Source organism: Urocitellus parryii, chromosome 12 (genome assembly GCF_045843805.1).
Source record: "Urocitellus parryii isolate mUroPar1 chromosome 12, mUroPar1.hap1, whole genome shotgun sequence".
NCBI lineage: Eukaryota > Metazoa > Chordata > Mammalia > Rodentia > Sciuridae > Urocitellus > Urocitellus parryii.
The window spans coordinates 76,117,847-76,133,037 of NC_135542.1; the positions used below are offsets into that span (position 1 = coordinate 76,117,847).

Genomic DNA, 15,191 nt, shown 5'->3' on the forward strand with positions numbered 1-15,191 from the left:
ACTATAGCTCCAGAGCATAAAAAAGTTTGGCATTAAAAAAGATACATAAATAATTTTTATTGCATAGTCTAAAAAGACTATGAAGACTAAACAATAATCAACATATCTTTTTTTTTCATTTAAAAATAAGTTCTCTTATCTTTACATATAGTTCTCAATCTGTCATGGGCATAAAATTACTTTTAATTGTGTTATAGTAACTAGATTTCTAAGCTAGCAGATTACCATAATATTCTTAGGATATGGAAACTGGGATATTGAGGGAAAGGAGAAAAAGTTATTTGCATGAGAAGGAAAACTGCATCGACCTTAAAGTTGTACATCTGCCACCAGAGGGCTTAAGTTCTTAATATGTTATTCCTTACATTCCTCATGGTTTTCACTTGGTACTTGGTGATTTCTCATCTTAAAAAGAGACAGGCTTATATGGAAAAATTAAAATAGAGGAAAAGGGCACACCCAACAAGTTACTGAACAAGAAAACAATAAAACAAAGAATAAAAAAATCTTATAAGAACACTAATAAAACCATAGTTCTAAACAAGTTAAAGTCCTGTCAAAGACCAAAATAAGCCACACATAATAAAAATAGAAAAATTAAAATTCCCTCCTTAAAGGATAATCATTATCAAATAAAAACAACAAATGCTGATGCTAATGTGAGAAAATTAGATTCCTGAGTACTGCTGGTGGGAATGTAAAATACCAACCACTATGGAAAACAGTATGACAATTCCTACAAAAAAACAGAATTATCATATGATCCAGCAATTCCAATTTTGGATAGATACACTAAAGAACAAAAGCAGGGACTCAAACAGATATTTATATACACATGTTCACGGCTATTATTTCCAACAGCCAAAAACTAAAAGCAATCCAAGTGTCCACTGACACAGAAGGGGGTATACACATATAGTGGCATACTATTCAGCCTTAAAAAGAAAGAAAATGAAAAACGCTATAACATGGATAAAAGGATAAAACTTGATAAAAGTTTTATCCATGGCTAAGGAAGAAAGCCAAACACAAAAGAACAAATACTATATGATTCCATTAAGTGAGGTATCCAGAGTAACCAAGTTAATACAAAATGAAACGGTGACTGACAAGGGGTGGGGGCAAATGAGTGTTAAGTTATTGTTTAACAGGGAGGTGCTCTTTCAGAAAATGAGAAATGGATGATAGTGATGACTATAAAACAATATGAAAGCCTAACAATTTAGATACTGGTAAAGTATATACTCAAAAGGAGTTACAATGGTAAATTTCATTTATATTCTATTATATGTATATTATATGTATATTCTGTCACAATTTAAAATTAACAAAAACTAAAATAAAAAAATCAGAGAAAATTGTTTTTATATTTGCTATTTTATACATTCTTAGAAAAAGAAATGCCTAGGACAGAAGTTATATGACCCCTAAAATAATATGATGATAAAGGTTCCAGGGGCTGGGGTTGGGTTGTGGCTCAGTGGTAGAGTGCTTGCTTGGCATGTGTGAGGCAATGGTTTCAATTTTCAACACCACATATAAATAAATAAACAAAATAAAAGTCCATCAACTATATATATATATATATTTTTAAAGTTCTAAAAGGCGAATTTTAAAAATATTTTAATTATAAATAATATTGGGATTCATTTTGACATAATCACACATGAGTGAACTATAATTTGCTCCATTTCAACCCCCAGTACTTCCTCTTTCCCTCCCACTATTCCCTTCTTCAACTCTACTGCAAGAGTGAGTAGGAATTATATTAAAAAGGAGGATGAAAGACTCGGAATTCCCAAAACAGTGTGTACCAGGGAGGAGCAAAAGTGCCCTATTCATTTTTTTTTTCAAATGGTGCTTTACAAATATAAAGGTAAAATTCACCGTGGTATAGTCATAAATGCACATAGCATAATTTGGTCAATTTCATTCCACAGTTCCTCTCTTTTCCTGTCCCTCTCCTCTCTTCCCCTCTATATTCCCTTCCTTATTCCCCTGAACTCCCTTCTATAAAACGTTAACTTTTAAGATGCTTTACAAATAACTAATGGGTGAATGGCAGATTGTAGCTCTCAAATTGAGCAAATTCAGGGCTAGGGATGAGGCTCAAGTGGTAATGCGCTTGTCTGGCATGTGGGGGGTGCTGGGTTTGATCCTTAGCACCACATAAAAATAAAATAAAGATGTTGTGTCCACTGAAAAACTGAAAAATAAATATTTAAAAAAATTCTCTCTCTTTCTTTAAAAAAATTGAGCAAGTTCAGAATCAAATACGAATGTATTTGCTTCTGAGAGTAATATATAAAGGTCAAAATTTTATTCCAACCACACTTTACAGTTACTTTCAGCACTACCTGGCCAAACACCAAAATAAGTAATATTTCTGGAAACTAAACAGCCAGCAATAATATAATATCTAAGTTCTGCTGAAAAAGGGTGAATTTTACATGGTCTTAAAGGTCTTAAAGAAATTTCCAAACAACAAACACTGCAAAATTTTGTCCTGCTGTATAAAATGATTTTGCCTAGGAATCTCCCAACTGTATCAGGGCTATGGTGAAGAACCATAAATCTGTAAAAATTCTACGTGATGTTCAGAAAAGGTTCAGGAGACGTGTGTTATCCACTGAAAAAAAAAAAAGTCTAGAGGAACTTGACTGGTCTAAAGCCATCCAATAGTGAAAAATTCCAAGGCTTACCCTTAGTATTATTCTTCACATTCAAAGTTATTCCTGGGGCTTTTATTTAGGTATAATCAATGATAAAAAATCTTATTTACAAATTTATTTATGAAGTAAGATCATTGAATAATGCTAACTTAATTTCTTAAAAACATAGTTTTAATTGTAGATGGACACAATACCTTTATTTTGTTTATTTAATTTTTTTTTAATGTGGTGCTAGGGATCAAACCGTGCCTCACACGTGCTAGACAAGTGCTCTACCACTGAGCCACAACCCCAACTCGTAACTTAACTTTTGAACGTTGCTTCCTCTCTTAAGAATTTCATAATTCTTTTCTTCAAAAGAAGCAAATTTTTCCCAAAGTTTGCTTTTGTTTTCTTTGTTATGAATATAACATCTTTTGAAATCTGCAGCTCACTGAATTCAGTGATTTATCTAGCTACTTCTACCTACGCATCACATGTATAACATAAAATTGATCTGGATGAGGAAAACACTTTTGCCACTTACTACTATACTATATATCATATTATAAACATTAGGATTTTAAACTGTTTGAATACTAAATGAATGAACACATTTTTCCTGTAATAGTACATACTAAAAAGTATTCCAACAATACTTTTTTGGCAGACTGTTTTCCTCAACAGTTTCTTATACTGAAGTACATTTTGCCTCTTCAATATCAACAAAGAATTCTTACTATTCATATAGTCATAGTTGAAGGAAAACAGGAGATTTTGATTATTATTACACTTTTGATGTTATTAGCCCTAGTGGCTCCAAAATGCCTATAGGATGAAATCTAAACTCAATGTGGCAAATCCAGTCCTTCATGACCAAATTCTTGTCAATTTTCCAGTCTAATCACTTGGCTTGCTTCTCTTTTGCTACATTCAAACCATACTTTATGTTCTCTGAACAAGCTATAGGCTCAACATCTTTTCCCTTATTTCAGATATTACCTCATCAAAGGCCTTCCCTGACACTACAAACAGACTTAAGAAAATACTTCCTCTATGCAACAATATATATTTTGCATTATGGTAATTATCACCTCTTACTGTTATTGTTTGGTCTGTCTGCCTCTAAAATTTAAACTCTACGAACTTTCTATGTTTTCTACAAGAGCTATGCCTTTCTTTTACTACAGCACCTGTTACATAGTTAGCATTAAAAATAAATAAATAAATCAGGTCACTGGCATTGCTAAAATACAGAATAAACCATTATTTTTCAAAATTGGATCTTTCTCCTTTCTTGGTAGATTTGCAATTCTAGCACTGCAATAGATGTAAGTCTCATGGGCTTTCAAAAAAAAATCTTTTTCTGTGACTACAAAGACAAAGTATATACTAAGAATGTTTTCCAAGTTTCTTGGTAAGGTCATATCACATCAAAGACCAATGTCTGACAACCTTCCCATCTCCTTATTTACATAAAAACCTTAAATGTTGACACAATTCAGAACAATGGTCTCCCTGAGTCTAAACTCTCTTTTTGTTTTGTCTGGTAAAATTATACAAGCAATGAATATATCTCATTCTAATTAGGACCTTATTCTTGTGGGTGGGCAGGATAGTGGGAATTAACCTGAGTATTTTCATATTTGTACACGAGAAAATTATGTTAGATTTATTCTATCATTTCTATAGTTGACAAAACTTATCATCTCTTGATGTAAAAAAATAAACTGGCCTACATTTATTCTTTCTTTATTCTGAAATAAATTTACTACTTTGGGTCCTGGACATCTTCCATATAGCACTATTGACTGCTATCCACTAACTCTAATCACACACTTCCCCTACAGTTGCCCTCTAACATTTTGTCTACCAGCTTTTCAAACTATTCTCAAGTTAAAATAAAGTTGATAAATTCCTCCCTTCAATCTTAAAACTTAGCCCTACAGTGCCCTATTCTTTCAAAACATCTCAACATCACTTTTTTATTTTCCTGCTTATTATATACCCACACATATTTGTATAACTATTCTTTTACATAATTTCCAATTCTGTTTTTTATCTAAATCCAGCCAAAGATTCTTCCTCTCTTTTCCACTGACCTTGAAATAACACCCACCTTTTATCTCCACATTATATGAATCTGGATCATATGAATCTATAAGCAGATAAATATAGCAGCTCATATATTTACAGAAAAATTAAGAGAATACTTAAGATCACTAGAATACCCTCTTATTTTAATTACATGACAACATTAAGCTATTTCAGAAGATAGGACAAGTCTATTTAAATATTATTTTGTGGAGCTGGGGATGTGGCTCAAGTGGTAGCGCACTCGCCTGGCATGCGTGCGGCCTGGGTTCGATCCTCAGCACCACATACAAACAAGATGCAGTATCTGCCGAAAACTAAAAAATAAATATTTTTTAAAAATTCTCTCTGTTTAAAAAAATATTTTAAAAAAATAAATAAATACTATTTTGCTTTATGTCTTATTTAGTTCTGTGCATCATTAAGAGGGAATATCTAGTACTGAGATAGTTGATTTGGGAGCAATGATTCATCAAGAAGTTATAAGAAGGGGCTGGGGTTGTGGCTCAGTGGTAGAATACTTGCCTAGCATGTTTGAAGCACTGTGTTCAATCCTCCACACCACATAAAAATAAATAAATAAAATAAAAGTATTCTACCCATCTACAACTAAATATACATATACATATGTGTGTGTATGTATATATATATATATATACACACACACACACACACACATATATGTACATATATAAAAGAAGTAGGAAAAACACATCTATTGCACAACTCTGCTATGTCATAAATATCAACAATCATTCAACTATAAAAATTCTTGAAATTTTTCTTCAGGAAATACCCAGTGGCAGAAATAGAAGAGCCTGACTTGGCTAATGTATAGGAGTAACTTCTAATGTTCCAGAACACAGCAGGATAACAACAGTAGACAACAATTAATTTGAGCTTTTCAAACGACTAGGAAAAAGGATTTTGAACGTCCCCCAACACACACACAAAAACATAAATGTTTGAGATGACAATATGTCAATTACCCTAATCTGAACATTACATTTATATATATACACATATATATATATGTCATATTGTACCACATAAATAAGTATGATCACTATATATCAAATTAAAAGAATACAGCTGCTAGGCAATCAGCTTCTAAAAGTCAGCTTTCTGGGGATGTATAATTTTAGCTATTCATTTGTTTACAAATAACCTGATTTCACAAAGAATCAAGATAGTTTAAAGTAACACTGTAATCATTCATGTAAGAAAAAAAGCTGATTAAATTAATTCACTGCAATATAATGGTTCAGAAATCAAACCAGAATTTCAGTTCTTTGGTCTGCTAGCAATATGACCTAAATCTAAAATAATTATCTCAGTTTACCTTAGACACATGCAGTTCCACCATAATTATTTTTTTAACTTTTTTTAGTTGAAGATGGACACAATATCTTTTGATTGATTGATTTATGTGGTGCTGAGGATTGAACCCAGTGCCTCACACATGAGAAGCAAGTGCTCAACCACTGAGCTACAACCCCAGTCCCTCCACTGTAATTATTAACAACTCCTTCCTTGACTTTGAGAATTGACCTAATTTTGATAACTTCTAACTGAAATATCATGCTACCTAATCTTTTTATTTAAGAAAAGACATGAGAAAACCTATGTAAAGTATAACATAAAGTAGGAATTCAATGAATCATAGCTATTACTATTAGAATAATCTCTACCCCTTTGTATTGTCTAAGAGTTGCCCTGTGACATAGTATATGGTCTATTTTTGAGAAGGTTCCATGTGCTGCTGAGAAAAAAGTGTAGCTACTTGATGTTGGGTGGTATAGTCTATATATGTCAATTAAGTCTAGGTTGTTAATTGTGTTATTGAGTTCTATAGTTTCCTTATTTAACTTTTGTTTGGAAGATCTGTCCAGTGGTGAGAGAGGTGTGTTGAAGTCTCCCATGATTATTGTATGTTGGTCTATTAGACTCTTGAACTTGAGAAGAGTTTGCTTGATGAATACAGCTGCACCATTATTTGGGGCATATATATTTATGATTGTTATGTCTTGTTGGTGTATGGTTCCCTTGAGCAGTATGAAGTGTCCTTCTATATCCCTTTTGATTAGCTTTGGCTTGAAATCTATTTTATTAGATATGAGTATGGACACTCCTGCTTGTTTCCGCGGTCCATATGAGTGATATGATTTTTCCCAACCTTTCACCTTCAGTCTATGTATATCTTTTCCTATCAAATGCGTCTCCTGTAGACAGCATAGAATAATCACTGATCAAAGGGCAATATAATAATAACCCAGACTCCTAAAATGTTTTTCATAAATTCTGCCTCCTTTTTATTATTATTATTTTTGGGGAGGGGAGTTCTAGGGATTGAACTCAGGGGCACTTGACCATTGAGCCACATCCCCAGCGCTATTTTGTATTTTATTTAGACAAAGGGTCTCATTGAGTTGCTTTAGCACCTTGCTTTTGCTGAGGCTGGCTTTGAACTCGTGATCCTCCTGCCTCAGCCTCCCAAGTCATCCTTTTTATTATTTTTTTAAATGAATCTCATGTTAATCGTAGACCGAGACAATATCTACTTTATTATTTATTTATTTGTTTTTTAAAGTGGTGATGAGGATCAAACCCAGTGCTGCACACATGTTAGAAAGCACTTTACTGCTGAGCCACAATTCCATCCCCCTCCTTTTTATTATTACTCCTCCTTCCCTTTTCCTAAAACACACACAAATGCAAACATAAATCATAAAAATTTGGGGAATAAGTTTTTAAAGATATCTTTCTGGAAAAAATCTTTAGAAGAAGACCACTAAAAGCCTCAGAATGAGCATAATAATAACTGAAGGTTTTTAATAATACAGCTATAATAATATATAACTACATTTTAAAATAATGTATTTTTCTTTAACATAATCTCCTTATACAGATATTTAAAATTTTCTAACACACACTTTGAAAACCAAAGGTCCATCCTTAAATCTTTGAGAAAGCGGAGCCTGAAAAAACATAAAGAGGTTTTAAAATGAATATAAGAAATATTTAAACGTACCTGAACTGCACACCCCAGTAAGAGTAAAAGCAGCTTTTTAACTTCTTCTGTGCCTTGCTCTGAAATAAAAACAATAACTAAGTACAACATTCAGCTCTATTCCTACTCTCTTTCTTATAATGGGAGAATCACTTCTATAATAAATTGACCAAAAGACTTATTCTATAAATATAGCAAACAATTCAAAAAAAGCAACTCTATGTGCAGTGTAGTACTAGAAGAAGAAATGGGCAAGGATCTCTATAGTGGAGGATTATTAATACAGATAAGTATGCTTCAAAGCTTTGTACAGTAAATATACTATAAAATACTACTTTTCCATAATTAATTATATCAGTCTACCAAATGAAGAACCTACCAAATTATGTAGATATAGGGACATGCCACAAAGTCAGCCAATATGGCTCCTCTTAGTGTTCTTATAAAAAAAATACATTATGACTTATCTACCTATAACATTTACATGGATTTCCACTATGTAGGCTCATAAGGGTCAGAACCTTAAATATCTTTTATAGTTCTCTATTACAGTGAGGGTAAAATAAATAAGACAAGCAAGATAAGAGTTAATGGTCTGTAATAGAACTGGCAAGAATACCCCTATTCAGTGAAGATTTTGTTAAAATATATCTATATCTCTGGGCTAAATTTTCACTATTAGGTTAAACTGTCTGTGATAATAGCCTTCATTTCAGACATTTTCTCCTATTTTCTATGAAACAACGTAATTTCTAGCCACACTGAACCATGTTAATCACTGTTTCTCTCAAACATACATGCATACCCACTCTTTTGTCTTAACTTTGGCTAATTCTTCTGCCTTTTTTCCTTTACTTCCTCATCCCTGTGTGAACAACTAATTATCTTCCTAGGGAAAGCTCCAATACATTTCTGTGTAGTCTTTCCTGATCCAATCATGAATGACCCCCAACTTTCATTAATTAAGAATGATTAATGGATCTAATATTTATATGCCTTTTTTCTATTTCATACTAATTATTATACAATTTCTCAGTAAGCTCTCTCTCACTGAACCACAAGATCCTCCAGAACATGGATCATTTCTTTATATTCCTTGTCCCTAAAACTTGGTAGGGACTGGCTAAATAAATATGGAATGAAAATAATATCATTCTTGCCATGTATGACTAATAAAAATAAATTGTATGGTTAAAAAAAGGAAAATAATACCATTCTACATGTAAAATTTTTCCCTTTTTAAAATGTGTATAATTAAATATCCTGGAGTATCTCTAAAGACTATCCATACTCCTAATCCACCTAATTTAAGTACTAATTAAATTTACTCCTAATCCATTAATTGATTGCTTTCTCTATAACAACAGTTACTTGATTTTGTTTTTATTTTGGTTTATTTTGATGACCGTGGGGATGGGATTGAAAAAAATATACTCATTTGGATACCACAGAGCCTGCAAGAATCAAACTTTTTGTGGAAACAAGTAGATACTGATTTCCCCAAATATTAAAAAACTAATCCTGAGGGTTAAGGGTATAACTCTGTGATACAGTGTGTGCTTAATAAATGTGAGGCTCCAATTTCAATCCCCAGCACCAAGAAAAAAACAAAACCAAAAATTCTCAACATGTAACATTTAAAATCTGGCAAAGGGTAAAGAATTTCAAAGAAGAAATTTAAATAACCTAAGAAACTACTTCTCAACTTTCAATTCAGAAGTAGTTTTATGTACATTAAAACATATCATCAGTAAAACCTTAGCTTCAAACTATTTGGCCAGGATAGACAATAGATAAATAAATGGAAACTGGAAATTATTTCAAAGTAAGGTTATATACCTTTAAGCTTATAACTAGATCATCCTCTATATTTGTTTACAATGACACACTAAAAGCCATAATCATCATCAAAAAGCATCAGTTTGGTATATTCGAAAAAAAATGGGAGTTAGTGTTAAATGTGTGTCTGGTCTCACCTGCGACTTACAAATATTCTAAGCTTTCTTTCTTTTTTTTTCTTTTGGTACCAGGGATTGAACCCAGAGGCACTTAACCACTGAGCCACATCCCCACCCTTTTTATATTTTATCTAGAGACAGGGTCTAGCTAAGTTGGTTCAGGCTGGCTTTGAACTTTTCGATTCTCTTGCCCCAGCCTCCCAAGCTGCTAGGATTACAGGTGTGTGCTACCAGGCCTAGCCCTACGCTTGCTTTCTGTCTACAAACCAGAAATTCTACAGGGTTGTAAAAAAACCTAGGGAGTCAATGTAAATAATCAAATACCTGGTAAGCATTATAGAATTACACAAAATAAGACATTATCATCACATTATATTAATTTCAATACCTACCAGAAAAGGGATTTTTACCAATGATTAAGACATTTGGCAATGACATCACAATCAATTGCTGCAAAGTCTCCTGTAAAATAATACCCAACAGTTATTGTATGGCTAATGCTGATGAGATAATAATTATTAATCAAGTTATAATTATGTGTACACTTTTCTGTTCGTGTGCTATACAAACGTGAGAAAAGATATGCAAGGTTTTAAAACTTTTGCAACTTTAAATTAATGGATTAAACAGCCAAAATTATAATACCAGATAGACTTAATGCTCATAAAAGAAAATTATCTAAGTTGAACTGTTCTAATATTTATTATTTTAAAATCTGAAGGTTGAGGTGCTAGAAAATTAAATAGCATTCCTCAATAAAAGATCAAGAATGTGTACTTTTTGTCCTTTTGTTATTTCTCTCTGGGGGAACTAAAAATGCCAACTGACTTGAAAATTAAGAAAGCTAATTATCTTACTAAAAATACTGTCTTATGATCATTTCACACAAGCAATCTTCTCCTTAGTGAATCATTATTTCTCTGACTACTATCAAACTTTTATTACCAAGAATATATGCACATCCTGAAGGCACAGAATGATTCAAAAAGAAGTGACTGTTTTAAAATTACTTATCTTAGATACACATCTAGTATGTACCTTCTGTTTATACCATCTTTTCCTTGAGAGGAAATGAAGAACACTGCCATTACAACCACTGACACTGATGATATGCTACAAATGGTCTGGGATGAATGTACCAGACTACAGGATGGATGGGTACCAGATGAAATCACTGAATCTTTGCAGAGTGTAGAAATAATCACGATAGTTTCTTCACAAATTGGCTTTGACTACATTACTACTAATACATTTTAGATAAGTAGTTACTGAGAAATGTATTTTTGAAAGCATTCAACTTTTAAAATCATCCTTTTAAAAATAACAATGTGAGAAAGCAAATAACCATGAAAAATAACTATGAAAAGTTAACTTGTATTGCTTTTTAAAGATATTCAATTCTAGATCCTTTAAAGTATTTTTCATGGTTGATGGGTGCCATCACAATAGATGTTAATTAGAATTAATCTTTTATCTATAATTCTTCATATATATGAAAGTTTCAAAAATTTTTCTTCAGCATATTTACTAGCTATTTTAAAAGCCTACTACTAAGAATATGTATTCACTTAAAGAAAAGTAAATATTCAATGTGTATCATGTTAGAAAAATACAATTAAGAATATTAAGAATGAAACCCAACTACTATGGATAAGCATAAAACTGTTATAAAAAATATTAAGAATGTGTCAAAAATTGCTAAAATCACTTATGCCAAGGAATGATACTGATTTGGGTATTTAATAAATAATTTTTCCAGTTAAAAGCAAGTTATATCAAGAAAGACAATGTTATAACTATGCATGTAACAGCTCAAAGAAATTAAAATACATTTCTGATTTTAGTTTCTTGTCTTGAAGCAAAACTTTAAAGGTTATCATCATAGATATTTAAAAGAAATTATGAATAAGAGATGTTATTTGCATAAAACAACAATAATGTTTTGTCTATATCCTAACTTTGTGAAGATTACCTATGTCAGAATAAAGAACCTTTAAATACATCCTCACAAAGAAGAATTTTAAATTGTATTAGGGGGCTGGGGATGTGGCTCAAGCGGTAGCGCGCTTGCCTGGCATGCGTGCGGCCCGGGTTCGATCCTCAGCACCACATACCAACAAAGATGTTGTGTCCGCCGAGAACGAGAAAATAAATAAATAAATATTAAAAATTCTCTCTCTCTCTCCCCTCTCTCACTCTCTCTTTAAAATATATATATATATATATATATATATATATATATATATATATAAATTGTATTAGATTCTGAATTTTTTTAAAAAAAGCTTTATCTCAATTTAAGGACATCACTGATAAAACTCATTTACATTTACTTTTGAGTAACATGAGTCAAAATTAATGAATCTACATATTTCCAAGGCAATTAATTCTACTGATTTACCATGTAACACTCCATATCAGTAAACTCTCATAAGCAGAACTGTCCAAGTAGATGGTAATCTTTAATCTACTACTTTCCTGCTTCTTTTTCCTTAGTAGTTTGCCACTTCTTGTCTATTTTCCCATGCTCCCATGTTAGGCTAGTCTTTCTATAGTGATGAAAGCAATCTCATACACTCTTACACCACATGATATCATCAAAGACCTCATGTTAACAAAATCTGAAGTCTGATCAAACTGCTAAATTCAAACTTACCAACATGTTATCAAAAAATGTATTCTAGTATAGAATGCAAATGCCTAGTATAATATACTTTGGAAGAATGGAGCCAGAATGTCCTGGCTTAAAATTTAGCTTTGTGATTTACTATATACGTATTTTTGTGGTTGTGGTTGTTGTTAGGGTAAAGAGTGAAATGAAAGCAGAAAATTTTAAATTATTAAAGGTTATTAAACATTATAACAGTTAATGAGAAGGGCTGGGGTTGTGGCTCACCTAGCACGTGTGAGGCACTGGGTTTAATCCTCAGCACCACATAAATAAAAATAAATATAATAAAGATATTGTGTCCATCTACAACTAAAAAAATTAAAAATTAAAAAAAGAGTTAATGAGAAAAAACTTGCCTTTTACTTTATTTTCAAGCATTAATTTTACATTATATCTAAACTACTAATATTGGGCAATCAGGCAGTTAAAATTACACAAATTTTTAAAAAGCAAATTACTTTAAAATCATTACTTGGCTGCCCTATGTGTTCTTCAGAAGATTCTGGCTGTTTTTGTAAAAATTGCATTTTATTTCCTTACTCCAATATTACAAGCAATATTGAAAAATGTACTAAACATAAAAGAAAGCAGAAGATAAAAAACTGACTTCTCTTGTTAAAGCTTTATTATGTAATCTCAAAACTTCCAGACATCACTTAGCCCTAAAGATATTAATCATAAGGTATTAAAGAAGTGGCAAAAGGATATATAAATGAGTCCAAGATACATATGACTTTACTTAAAGAGGAATAAATTAATTGACAGGTCAAGGGAAAAAAATATATATATAAATAAACTACTGAAGATAAATCTGTTGCTCAAATTTTATAGAAGCCTATAAAAATGGAATAAGAGGGGAGAAATTTTTTAGGAAATCATGGAAGTTATTCATTCAACAAATATTTGAATATCTGTTATCTGCCATGTATTAATCTAGACACTGCAAAAATAGCAGTGAACAAAAATCCTTGCTCTCAAAGAATTTTCATGATGGACCCAACATGGCGGCTGGCAGGGAGGCAGCACTTTCAGTACCTCTGCATTAACGGGATCAGAGAGACGCATTAATACGCCCAGATTCTTCCTGCTGAGAAACTTCTAGCAAAATTCCGCTGAAAGGAGACCTGCCGGGAATTAGTAAGTGTATGGGAGGTGAAAGTTTGCCCCAGACGAGTGAATCTCGGCCACGTGGCGCAGAGGTCCAGTCCTGCCGGCCGCTGCCGAACGGCCCCCACCGGCCTGGCGCAGCAAACGGCCCCCGCCCTCCCGGCTCATTGAACGGCCGCCGCCCGCCCTGCTCAGCAGGCAACGTGAAGGGACTCAAACCAAGCCTTTATGAAATAGCGAACCGGGAACTAAAACCAGAGATTGAGTCAGACCAGAGACAAGCCAGTCCCACCCTTCCCTTCAGACACTCCGGCAAGGAGCCTGGGGCCCGCCATAGCAGAGAGGTGACATCACCAGAGTTCGGCCAATGAGATTCCTTCCCAGCGGAATCCACTTTAGCAGGTGTGTGACTCCCACGCCCACCAGATACAAACAACGGGGAAACTTCAAAAATCTCTCCATGGGCGTGACAGTAAGGGCCAAAGGACCCCCGACCCCCAACTCCCCCTACCGCCAGTGGCGTGGGCGTGACTGTAGGGGCGGAGGGAAGCAGAGAAGACTCCCCACCCCCAACCGCCAATGGAGAGGGAGTGACTGTAGGGGCTGAGGGAAACGGAGGGCACTCCTGACCCCCAACTCCTCCTACCGGCAGCGGAGTGGTCGTGATTGTAGGGGCTGAGGGAAGTAGAGGGGATTCTCGATCCCCAATTCCCCTTACCACCAGTGGCGACACCCAAGGTCTTAGCCACCAGTTTCCGAGGGCGTGCCCACCAAAGGGGTCCGGAAAAATTAAACTATTGGCTCTCAGATCACAGCTCCATAGCACTGGAGCTTAGATAAATGACAGAGAGAGTGCTCAGTCGTTCGGGAAATAGGGCACACAGTGGGGTTGAAAGTGTAACCAGATCCTTGGGGAACCACCTCCAGTGAGCAAGACCTGGCTGGCTGGCAGGAGGAAGGGGAGGAGGGGCCGCAGAAGTGAAACGGCTCTGGACTAACAGGATTGAGAGACTCCCAGGAGCCGCCTTATAGGGATTGCTGTCAACACATAGAGGGCAGAAGCTCAGCTCGGAGGGCACAGCTCCGCCTACTGGAAGAGAAGAAAATGGATCTCTAAGACCTAATTTTATTTCTTATTTTATTTTTTCTCTCCCCTTTTCCTTCTTTCTTTCCCTTTTCAAGTTTTATTGTTCATTCCATTCTCCTCTATTCTATCTATCTCCCTTTCCTTCTTTCTTTTCATGAGCACCTTCCTTCCCCTACCCCCCAACTTTCATCCCAAGCATTACATCCTCCATTACGTGTAAATGTCTAAATGCAAATAGGTGAATGTTTCCAGGCTGTCTATAGGGCTCCTAAATACCTAGCTACTACCAACACCCTGATCCAATCGACTGTTAGTATCCCCCTTCAGTAGAGCAATCTTCTAAAGTAGTCAAGACATACTAACCCTTATACCTTCATAGCACCTAACCTAAACATAAAGTCCTAAGAACAAACAACAAATCACTATATGCATACAAAATCCGGAAGCCTTCTACAAATTGAATGAATCAGCTTTAAAGCAAAATAAAGCCCAACATCTCTAGGCATAGTCTCCCACCACAAAGGAGAGACAACAGAGATATACAAAGCCAAAACAAATTTATAGGACAAAGCAAAAACACAGCAGTCAGACAGAGCTGGAAAGTAACGTGAAC

General features: G+C 34.1%; 1 protein-coding gene across 2 annotated transcripts in view; it reads right to left on the reverse strand.

Moving 5' to 3' along the window:
- The window catches only part of Ccdc88a (coiled-coil and HOOK domain protein 88A), a 133,872-nt gene that overhangs the window by 80,690 nt on the left and 37,991 nt on the right, over positions 1-15,191 (reverse strand). For both annotated transcript variants that reach the window (XM_026399893.2, XM_026399892.2), the window contains exons 4-5: positions 10,106-10,175; positions 7,777-7,835 (exon numbers count right to left, since the gene is read on the reverse strand). In XM_026399893.2, coding sequence (XP_026255678.1) covers positions 7,777-7,835; positions 10,106-10,175 — 129 coding nt within the window. The remainder of the gene's footprint in view (positions 1-7,776; positions 7,836-10,105; positions 10,176-15,191) is intronic.